Source organism: Symphodus melops (genome assembly GCF_947650265.1).
Source record: "Symphodus melops genome assembly, chromosome: 19".
Taxonomy (NCBI): domain Eukaryota; kingdom Metazoa; phylum Chordata; class Actinopteri; order Labriformes; family Labridae; genus Symphodus; species Symphodus melops.
In genome coordinates, this window is record NC_136709.1 from 10041488 (window position 1) to 10053628 (window position 12141).

The window sequence follows — 12141 nt, forward strand, 5'->3', positions numbered from 1 at the left end:
ATTCTCACATCAGTCTCATGTAGCATTGATGCTTGAATGATGTAATGAGTATGGATGGGTTTTCATACAATGAGTATGTGGTTATTCGATTTCCTGCTGGATAGATTCGATTTTGATTAAGTGCCCAAAGCAAAAAAATCTTTAAAAAAGTTCATTTGATTGAAAAATCGGACACATACATCGTTATTTTTCCATTAAATATCACTCTGTGATACAGATGTTTTGTTCCTGGGCAGCATATGCAAATCAACAGATGCTTCAAAATCCCTGACATCCCAAGACGATATTTAAAGGGAAAACACACGTAAAAACAAAATCTAGTTTGACATGCCTGTCTGATTTTGGTGTGTGTCTAAGGTTCAAGGCTATTACTTCCCTCTGAAATTGTCAGCTGTAAGTGACAGACAAAGGCTTATTGCCTCCACAGTGGCTGCTGACGGCTCAAAAGCCAGATAATTGTCTGTCCATCAGGAACAATCTCATGTGAGTTCTCTTCAAATGTGGACATGAGAGGGTTCTATCCACAAAACCACCAATGTTTGAATTTAAAAGATATTTTGTTTACTTCCCCAAAATACAAAACGATACAGTTTTTCAATGCATGAAATGTTTCACAATGTGCTGTTGTCACAGGATATACAAGGAAAAAGGGATTGGGAGATGTCAAAACAGATATAGAGCACAGACCCACAAACATATCTGTTTCTGTTTCGACATACAAAGAATTCCATGGAGAAGCGGGACAATTGTGGATCGTGTATTCTGGAGTGTTTCGTGGGAAACGTAGGAATTCGACAGGCTTCATGGCAACCCCCCGCTAAGGCAACAGACCCTGGAAAAAAAGTGGACCTAAGATTGTCGGCAAAAAATTTCATTTTGATCGTGGGTCAAAAAAAATGTTCAATGTCAGCGTAAGTGGGAGTCACGCACATACTTTTGGCATGTTGGGGGTCTGTTTGGTCAGAAGGTAGTGTTTAAACCTTCATCAGGACTTTTGCTGCAGTCTTGGATGTTTCTGGTCCTCCTCCCTCGACACCCCCTGCATACAAGGAAGTATCACGTTTCCCTTCACCACTTTCCTTCTCGTGCGGCACTCACCAGAGCATGGGACTCTGATTTGCAGCTAAGAAAACAGCCTGTTCTGCCTTCTTTTTTTTTTTCTCTCTCCTCTGAGGTCTTGGACCTGTGGCCTGGCTTGGTCCGCAGCCCAACCTGCCACTACTGGCTGCCTATATTGGAAACAGAGCTAGGTGTTTGTTTTCACTGCATTGTTGGGAACGAGAGATGGGGGGTACCTCGGTCTACCTTATAGTGGGGCCTCTGGGATGCGTGCGGAGGAAAAATTGCCCTGTGCACACAATAGATTGGCAAGCACGCCAAAAGCCAAGACATCACGGCTCGAGGACCTTGGATTCCAGCCGCAGCTTTTCTAGTCTTAAACACAACACTAAGTCTTAACAGCCGTTTTCAGTACATTAGCTCAAAAGGAAACTCGAGGCAGGTTAAAGTGTACAGCTTTAAATTTGACAAAGCATTAGACAGAGGTCAAATATTTACTGAAACCTTATATTAACCTCTGCAAAGGGTCTTCTGTGTCCTTCAGACACCAAAAAAAAATCACAAAACCTTTTAATGAAAAATAAAAATTCATAATTTCACATCAGTTCCCTCGTCTTCTCAATGTAGTAGTTTATATCCATTGTCCATAAAATCAGTTCAGCTTGCATCCTTTATTATATTCCAAATGTTTCCTTTCTTCACGGTTTGGCAAATATCGGCTCTAGTTGTGGAGTTTGTCCATCACCTGCAGAACATCATCCAGGATTGAAGGGCCCAGGTCGAGGCTAAAGGAAAAGCCACTGTCCTCGTCCTTTTGCTGTCCAGCAGTTGTGTCACAGGTGTCTGTGGAGTCTCCGTCCTTATCTGAACTCAGGCTGCCACATCCAGACCTGTGAGCCTGAACGGACGCAAGATTGTTCCCTCTTTGGTACCCATCCTCCTTTTCTATCTGATCGTCTCCTTCCTCGCTGTCCAGAAGGGGCATCGAGCTGCATTTCAGCCTCTTCTGAGGCATCTTTTGTTGGTGGCGTGCGTTCCAGTCAGGGCTCTCTGAACCCTCTGCCCCGTCCAGATTCAGACGTGGGGGCTTGGGCGGTGGGGAGCAAGCCAGGAAGAGGTTCTGCTCACTCTGGGAGCTCTGTAGAAGCAGATTGTGTCCCATTTTTAAGAAGGACAGATCTCCAAAGCTGTCTGTGTGAGCGTCATTGCCAATGTGTGAGATGTGGCGGAAATCAGCCAATGGGAGGCTAATCATGTTGACTGACAGCACCTCCCTGCGCTTCCTGCTGGGCCAGCGACCAGAGGATGGCTTTCTGTACAATGATGTTCTGAGCGGCATCTTGCTAGATCTGTTTGCGATTATATTGCTGTGTTTCTGTACGTCCCCAAGAGTGTGTCCTCTCGTAGGTCCTCCTGTGTTTGACCAAGAATCCTCAGGTGGTGGTGAATTTTAAAAGCATAATGCCATCTGCAAAGTAAGCACAAACACGTTTTGAATAATCTTCCTGTAAGGGTGTCATTTTGTAATCAGGGCTGCATTTTGAATCTCATCTCCTTTGAAAATGGAGCACATCTGTGCGCGTGCTTGTCATGTAATTTAGCACCAGATGTGAATATTGGGCTTCACTAGTGGGCTCGATGTTCATCGGCAGCCATTATTAGAGCTTGCACCTGCTCTACTTGATTTTGATTTCATGAAATTCTGTACTGTTTGGCTGAAGTCGGATGTGACACAATGCTTCAAAGCTTTTCCCTCTAAATATGTTTACTTCTTAAAACCTCATTTTCCCATAAGTGCAGGTGTGGTCTGCTTCCTATGTTAGCCTTCTTAAGGCTTCCAACAAAAGCAAAAAAAAAAAAAAAGCAAGCAGATTCCCAAAGGGTTCTTATTTATCTGCAGTTAATGAAGTATCTGTCTTCACATTAGTTTTGGCAGAATGTCAGCCTTTTACTGTAACTTCTGTCAGATATCAGGAATATAACTTCATTATGCAACACATGTTTATGATTCCAGTAAAGATACCAATAACAGGGATGCAGATACTGATACTTGTGCAGATACTCTTCATGTGAACGTTTGGAGAATATTCTTCATTTAAACATTAAATAATCCCACAGTCTACTGAAATAATGATAACAATAACAATAATAATAATATGAAAAAAACCCAAAGACTACTTACAAGCTCAGTTAAATATAATAATATAAAACATATTACAAAACAGCCACACCCTGAGTTATAACAAAGAACATAAAACATAAAAATTAGAAACTTAAAAGGAGGTCATTAACAGTTTTACATACTTACAATATCTAAAAAAGAAGGTACTAAAGAAGCAGAGGGGGATTATCTGTCACACGTTCACTGACTACCAAGGTGCATGAAGAGTCATTACATCATTGATCAAACTTGAACTTCGACCCACCTCAACTGTCAAGGAAATGTCTTTTTAGCGTAAATAATACATAAAATACTGAAGTCAAACTCCATCATAAAAGAAAGGAGAGCATTATGTGTTCCGTGACCTCTAATCATTTCACTGAGTAAAACAGAACAGGGTTCATCAACTCTGGCATGCAGATTAGATGTTCTGCTAAGTGTCTTTGATTTTACGGTCTCACACAGCCAAACAGCTTTGCCCACATTAGATCTGTGTTCGTGACTTGAAACACTAACTCTGTAAATTTGTAAGCCACTACAGCAAACAGGTTTTGTTGGCCCGTAAAGGTTTTTACCGGCACTTTAGTAGCAGCGGGAGATCGAGGAGCGTGGACACAACAGCATTCCTTTCCAAACATGTCAGTTTGGCCAAGGAGGAGTCCTAGGATTTGAGCCACGAGTATCATATTCAGGAAATACTTCAAGGCCAAGTCAAAATTAAAGAAGCCCATAAAAACACATTGGCCAAGAAACTTTTCTTTAATTATCCCGGAGAACTCTGCCACAAAGAATCCATCTTTGAGACAGATGAGGCATATGTCTGATGAAAGCTTAAACTATGACTTAAAGGGTCCGTTTTCTTTTCCTGCGGTTTGTTTGTCCAAAGGGATAAAGAACAATTGGACAGATGAAGATTGATTCGTTTAGTTCTTACCTGTCTGGCTGAATAAATAGGGACGGCAGAATCCAACACATGCACACACTTCTCCGTCAGAAACCGAAGCAGCATCTACTTGCACAACCTGGCAAACTCTTCCTCGACATGATCGGGCTTGTTCCGACAGTTACAGAGAAAACCTGGTTGTGCAGGCTTGAGGGAGAGAAACGAGGTCATTTTAAAACGGTACGTTCCCCTGTTACAAAACCAAGTCTTCAAACTGCGAATTTTAAAACTACACAACCTAAAAAAACCTGCTTCTTACCTTTGTCTTAGCTGCTGTTTTAGACGAGTGTTTCAATCTTGCTACTTCTTTCTGAAGTGCGAATGCTCTTTAGTGTAAACTCAGACTTCTCCAGGTGTGTTGCCGGTGAAAGTCCTCTCTGTCTAATAGATAAGCCAGGTGAGGTCAGAGTCGAAGAAGTATTCAGGTGGAGTATTTTCCCCGCCCCCCCCCCCCCGCTCCCCTAAGACTTTTTGTAGTTTAAATGTGCAGTAATCCTTCTTTGCCTTCAGATGATATCATCTGGGTTGCGATATGAGTCGGCCTTTTAGTCATGAGTGTTCATTTAAATCCTGACAATCGGTCGGCACCTCGGCGTATAGCCAAAGCTTCTCGTTAAAATCCGTTGCTACAGAGACAGGCTAACGTGTGGGAGAAACGGTGTGAAACTGTTTAAGAGAGGGACAGAACGAGAGGGGTTGAGGTGTGTGTGTGTGTGTGTGTGTGTGTCACATAGATTGTGTGCTTGTGTCTAAAAGGAAGTCATAGTCAATGAGCAAACAGGTCAGCCACCCAGAGGAGGGGGGTTAACTGATCTCTAATCTCCATGTCATTGTTCCTTTGCTCTGCTGATTTCCTGATTTCCTGCTTACTGTCGGCCTGTCTAAAGCCCCGGAGACCAGGCCCCTTCACAGGCCCTTCTGCCTGACTGGAAGCCTATAGCTCCTCTATGTAATCACAGCAGCCCATCACAAATAGACATGTATGTACAGGCACTGCGGATTTCACAAGTGAGATAACTTGTTGCAATTCCAATTCTCACGCCTCCAGCATGTTGTCTTTAGCTTTGGAATGCTTTAGCAAAACATTAATGGAAATTGTGTCACAACAGCATGCGTTTTTTTTTCTCTGCCTTATGGAATTTGTTTGTATTGAAAATGGCAGGGTTAGGCCTTCCGCTGTGCTTGCACAGGCAGTAATTGTCACTTTGGGTTGGTCATGCCCTTCTGGAACTATTACAACCTCCGTTTAAGGAGGAAATGTAAAAGTCAGAGACGGGACACGACACAACTGAGGGTCCTTTTGGTCCACAATCTCAAGGCTTCCCCCTCATTGACTGAGGTGAAACATGCAGGGCGTGAAAGAAATGGACAACTGCTATCTTTTTCCCTTTTTACTCCAGTCCTTTCAAATTTGATCCAATAAACATGAGGCGTGCCGTCTGATCCTCTCTTGTTCTGCCGCTCTACACTTCTGCGCCAGAACAGTCTGCAAGACCAGACACAATTACTCACGCAAATGAAATTATCATAACATTTACTCAAGGCTGAAACAGAACATTTTTGAACATTTCTCTTCTGAGAACTCCCCCCCCCCCCCCCCCCCTCCTCCTCCTCCTCCTCCTCCTTCTCCTCCTTCTCCTTCTTCTTCTTCCTCCTAAAACTGCAAAACTGCTTTCATGCTAGAAGACAATCAGGGGGAAGAGCTGGTGTTGTCCACGGTGTTTTGGAATGACCTCACAAGACCTGCCGCCTGACCGAAGTTGGCCTCATTCTGTAGGAGTTGTTGTCATGCCATGTAGCCTCCGGGCCGATGCGTTTAACCCTGGCTGGATTTGTGTATAAGCCTCTTTTCCGAGCCCTCACCATAGTGGGCAATGTGGTTTGATGCAGCTATGCTGGGCCTGAAATCTGGGATGCTGTGTGTTTTTGTTGTTGTAGGATAAAAAGTATTTCCAGATATTGCTTTGACTGGCGCTAGAAGGCCAAACTGAGGCTTTGGTGGATATTCTTCTGGCCCTTTGTTTTTTTGTCTCCAACTTCCGCTGTGAAGAGACTCTTTGAGATCCAACATTTAGACTGGATTTGGGATAAAATCGCTATATGAGAAGTTTTTTTTTTTTAATCGCTTCAAACAAACGAAAAACAACATTGGATTCATCTCGTAGTAAGTTTGTTTTTTACCTGGAGTTCGTTTTCACCTGAGGTGTGAAAGGACTACACCGCCAGTTCCTTGTTTAAAACTGGAAAGTCCACTACGTTATCTGTACTTCTCTGTCAAACTCTTCCCAGTGTCCTTTCATCATCCTAACCATTGTCATCCCTGTTTAAGTCTCCCAAGTTATGACTCAGTGATGAGCTCTTTGAAAACGCTCCAACAGAAACTTGGCTGTCTGGCTGCTAACAGGAGAGCGCTGACAGACGGTCTGTTGCATGACCGCTACATGACAAAGATCTGACACTATTTAAAGTCCAGGTGTTACGTTATACAATCCCAAGAACAGACTCGTTAACACATGACAAAGCTAACAGAAGCTTCTAATGAACAACAGAAGGTTTCTTTGGGTCCAGCACAGACATTACTCATATCACTATGTACTGCTTAGTTGACAGATTTGACACACGTTGGCCTCTATCAATGCCGTAAACAATTTGTATTTTAAAACGTGTGTATTGAAGTACACACTATGTTATGGAGTGTAGTATTTAGTGTTCAAATGTAGCCTCGCCCTTAACCGTCACTCTCAACTGTCAACCGTCTAAAAAAAAAGGCAAACATTTCCCCTGATTACCATGTATTATATGTTCTTAATAAGTTATATGTTCTTTATATTAGAGCCCGACCGATTAATCAGCCGGCCAATAATATCAGCCGATATGATTATATCAAGGGAATATTGGTGTCTGCTCTTTTTATCTAAGATGTGCGTCGATGTTACCGGATTGATTCACCTGTCAAACAGCTTTTCATTTCAGTTTTGTTGTATCAGAACTTCTCTGTCACCAGCAGAGGATTTCAACAAGCATTATCACTCTCCGCTCCAGAGTGTCAACCGGTGACGCACAGTTACTGTCCAGTTAGAGTGACCATCCCGTCTTCATTATGCATCTCTTCCAGAAGTGTTTGATAACTTCAGTTTAATCCCTACAGATTGAAGATAGATCTGAGAGAGATATCGGCCAACGTATCGATAATCCGTTTTTTTCTGTCCTTCATATACATATATAGATATTGGACCGAAAAATCCCATATCTGTCGAGCCCTACTATGTGTGTTGAAATGTTCTGCCATGGTCCAGAGAAGTCTTGTGCTGGTCTTGATCTCGGTGTATCCAAGACATCCTTTTTTTTTGTTTATTGTGCAGAGCTCTTCAGAAGGCGCTGGCACGATTTGAATAAAAAAATAAAAAAAAGTAACATATGCAAAGTTGATTTTCCTGAGTGACTGTGGGCGGTCAGTGTAGGCTGGGAATGTACTGCTGGCACAGAATAATTATCATGGCTAGTATATTTGATTATCTTTGAAGACTGGAGATATGATGTGGACAGTGTCCAGTAGGATACCTTCCACCAGCTGCCTGTCCTGCATAGTTCACATATTCTATAGATAAGGAACTGTGGTGATATGGGAACATATAGGCACGTACAGACAAAGCAGTCTGTTATATCATTTTTGTTTGGGGTCTTGATTTCATTTCTCTCTCTCGTCATATCGCCTGAGCTCTTTTCGACATCTCCAAGGTCGAGGCTATATTTTTACGCCAGTCTCTTTCTGGCCCCTTTTTGTTTTAATGTCAGAGTGTGTTGCAATCACAGGGATATTCCCGGAAGGCCAGGATGTGAAAGACATAATTTTGCTTTTACAACGAAGTATTGTTGGATATTAAAGATGCCAAACCCCCCATTTCCCTGTTCTAGGATCCCTGAGCTCATCCATCATAAAGAGAAATGCCAGGGCACCGGGAGTTCAGCTCTTAACTGCCATTTCTCTTTTGAACTGTTTATTTCTCTTACTTTAACAGTCTCTCTCCGTCTCTGTCCAACAACCGCATGCATATACGCACACACGCACACACACACACACACACACACCTACCGGTACTTACAGTATATGGCACCTCATAGCCACTGCCGAATTTCCCCCTTCACTTTTCCTATGAATGCTGAATCTGCAGTCGACGCCAAGCTAGCATGCCTGCATACACTTTAATGGCCCTGTTATGACTTCGCACAAGATATGCACCAACTGTGAAAATCAGAGTTGATAGCCAATGGGCGACACCAATATTTTCCTATCAAACTTTATTTCAAATGAACTATGAGATTGGATGAATTGAAATTGTTGCTAGTAGTCCTTCCTCTTGCTGGAACATTTGTTTCTGATCTTTTCCAGAGATGGTGTAAAACTCTCACCTGCCCAATAAACACACCTCTAGTCTGAATCAGCAGTGAGGCGGACTGTGCTAGCTTGCAACAGATACACATCGGCTGAATGTTTGACTAAAAACAATGAGATAACTCTGAGCTCTAGATCTGTATAAATGCTGTATTTGTTAAACATCCAGTAGATATCTTTCCCTCTCTAGTTTCCTCAGGTGTCTTGTTGATCTCACTCAGACTAGATTTGCAGAGTTATTCCTCCACAGACACATGGCCTTGGCTGTCAAATAAAAGGAGGTCTTGTCCCATTGAGTCCCATTAAAGAGAGAAAAAAAAAAAAAAAAAGCAGATGTTTTTTGGACAAACATCTGCATGTAAAGAGTTAAATACAGGAAAACAATTTGGACCTTAATCTTCCTGTAGTGTTTGTTCTTCACTAACAAAAACAGTGTAATAGTCCAGACCTTTTTGTGGTTTTACGTCTGCTGAGTTTGGTAATGAATGTTGATTAATCCTCGACTATTTACAAAGCTTGAGTTTTGTCTGTGGAGGGATTTCACCTTGGCTCCAGTGTTGCATGTGCAGCACCCCTACCCGCTGCCTGTTTGTTTGAGTTAGCATGAGCGCTCAGACACACACACACACACACACACACACTCCCTTATACTCGCACACAAGCGATCTCTAAATAAGTGCTCGCCTCTCATAAATCACTGGCTCCATAGCTCAGTGACACGCACACACATATTGAGACACACACTATGCCACCACACACACACTGCAGATAAATAGTTCCTTGATTAACTTCACCAGAGTGCATTTGAGGCAGAAATGTTAGCCCGGACCACAGAGTAGGTTTCAACATCTTGGCTCGGTCCCCTCTAGTTAGAGATATCAGATGGCTGATGACGCTAATTATTAATCCACTGGTCAAATACAAATTAGTAAATAGTTTAAAAGAAGCAGGCGTACATTTAAAATGAGTCAAAAGGTACTTAAGCTCTAAAGAAGGATGGCTTTCTTGCTGCTCGTGAATTCGATGCATATGTCTGCGTCGGTTTCTGCCTCGTGTTTGTTTACGTTCACATTTACATCTGAGGCATTGAGCTCAGGCTCAAGTCCAAGTTAACACAACAGTGTTGTTCAGCCTCCTACAGATCTCAGGCTCTGGGCAATTTGCCTGGTTTCTCTAATGGTGAATTCAAACCTTGTCACGCTCCCTGCACAACCTTCTTTTTGAACCATCATTTAACCAGGAAGTCCTTTGAGATAGATTTTTTTTTTCCCCCTCCCTGAGCGAGACACTCACCTCTTACAGTCCTGTCATGACTAAAAAGTCACCAAGAAACACAATCCTACGTTAGCCTTACAAGCATAACTTTCACAAATGTGTACATATAAAGGCATACTGTTTACAACACCACTCATTTCAGACGGTTCTGTCCATGTGAAAGGTTTAGGGGAATGTCCCAGCACTTTAGTGATGGGCGTATAATCAGCCTCCTTGGACTTAACGGTCTTGTGCCTAAAGGGGCAATTTGATGTACAGCCAACAGAAACGGATTAACAAACAGGCCAACAATGAATAATACTTAAATACACAGTAAATACAATCATTAACAGTCACATGAAGTTATTCAGAAGCTCAGCCTGCACACCTTCCCCTACCACCTTACTGTTTCTGTGAAGGGCCGACTCAAGAATAAGGAATACACTCCTTAGAAAGTATTAGATGCGTAAAGCTTGAAGCTCCTAAAAGGACGTGTGCTGTTGGGTATGAACCTCAAAAAACAGTCTCCTGTCAGTCAATGCGTTCACATCCCAACACCTCGAGCGTAGGGAAACCCCCCTAACTTGTATGGCACGACAGTTTGCTGAGATCTTTTCACGTTTCGTAGAGACGGCAGCCGTCTGAGCTCACAGCGGCCCCGCTCCACACTTCTCCTCTTCCATCACATCCGAACGCACTCATTTCCTCACATACTTGCTCACTCGTGCTAAAATGCTTCACGGACTCACACCAACACACACACACACACACACACACGCGCTGGAATGGTGTAATGCGCAGCTGATCTGACAGCTTGTGCCGGGGGAACTCGGCGGCCACCTGCGCTGCGAGAAGCCTCCTGCTGTGTGTGGGAAGGAGTGTGTGTGTGTGTGTGTGTGTGTGTGTGTGTGTGTGTTTTGTACGCTCCACTCCCTGACTCACAGCACTGGTGGTATTCATGATGTCATTACTGGCCCCGGGTCAGACTTGGGTGTGCTGTATGGAGGCCGAGCCATGTGCTGATGTCACATCACTAATCCTCAGCTTGTTTGTGTGCGTGCTTAAGTTTTACTACCATCCTACCTCTGCGGTGGCCTTGTGCCCTACTCCCAGGGTTTCGTGCGGGGCCCCATTTGTTTGTCTTCTGCGGTTTCCCATTCACCATGGGCCCCAATGTTACTGCAACGCAACAACACACACAGGCACACACACACACAGGCACACACATGCATGCATGTGTACACAATCAAGTGTTAAGTTACATAGTGATACACTGGTTAAACATGTACATTGTAAGTCAACCCCCCCAAGGCCAGGAAACATCCCTCATTGTGAGAAGAAAATGCCTCACATTACCCATAAAGCACCTGTTAATGCTTACAACTCTCCAACATCATTAGCCCTGGTACAGTCCACCCGGGGTCAACCATATTCAGGCTGGAGCTCTTAAGTGCAATTCAGTGTAACGTCCAGTAGAGAGCAGGACTGAGTCGAGATATTCACCCAAGAAGAGGGAGCATTTTCATCTACTCCCCTGTGTACTTGCTTGTGTTTGGTTTAATTTGAAGATGCAATAGTTGTTTATTTACCTAATGGCGTTCGCGTGATATTTCAGCGTTACGTGTCAGACGAGGGCTTGAGCTCACATTACTGGAATGATAATAGCAGCTTTCCTCAATCCAGGGGCGGGATGGATGGATGAATGGGGTGGGGGGGCAGGGGGGGGACCCTCTCCTCTCCTTTCTGCTATTTTTCTCTTCCTCCATACTTCCACTCTTTCTCTCAGCACATGGATGCTGGAGTCCCTGTGATGTTTTCCAGATGCCTTAGCTCAGGGAGTGCATTGACAAAAACCCACCTCTCCTCCTCCAAACACTCGCACTGGCCCGTCTCTCTCAGTCCTGCACGCACACACACACACACACACACACACACACACACACACACACACACACACACACACACACACACACACACACACACTGTCTCTCAGGATCATCCACTACTCGTTGGCTCTCTCCTGCAGCTCAATGTCTTGTTACAGAGACACTTCTTGGCCCAGCAGACTTCCTGGATATAATCCTATAAATGGCTGGCTTACTTTTAGGAGAAATGGCCAAATTTGGATGATGGTCTCTATGAGGGTATATACGTGTCTTATATAAATATCCACATAAATGCATCACCCCGAGTCCATAAAGCCTGCATGTGTGGCAATTGTGATCATCATGACCCGTGTTGAAGAAATCACGCACACACAGAAACACGCACAGTAAAAAAAAAAAAAAAAACACTGCCTGTGCTTAATCTCAGCTGGATTTACCCCGTCAC

General features: G+C 43.6%; 2 protein-coding genes across 2 annotated transcripts in view; one reads left to right on the top strand and one right to left on the bottom strand.

Annotated features, from left to right (window-relative positions):
- dnajc17 (DnaJ (Hsp40) homolog, subfamily C, member 17) overlaps positions 1 to 12141 on the top strand; it is a 33883-nt gene that overhangs the window by 20452 nt on the left and 1290 nt on the right. The gene's annotated exons all lie outside the window — the stretch shown is intronic.
- LOC306840435 (cdc42 effector protein 3) lies at positions 539 to 5399 on the bottom strand. Its single transcript, XM_079369718.1, has 3 exons — positions 4423 to 5399; positions 4155 to 4310; positions 539 to 2527 (listed from the first exon to the last, which is right to left on the bottom strand). Exon 3 carries the CDS (start codon positions 2396 to 2398, stop codon positions 1781 to 1783), a length of 618 nt encoding a protein of 205 aa, XP_079225844.1. The 5' UTR covers positions 2399 to 2527; positions 4155 to 4310; positions 4423 to 5399; the 3' UTR covers positions 539 to 1780.

Excerpts from the sequence above, each read along its gene's own strand:
- LOC306840435 (XM_079369718.1), bottom strand. The coding sequence starts at position 2,398 with ATGCCGCTCAGAACATCATTGTACAGAAAGCCATCCTCTGGTCGCTGG.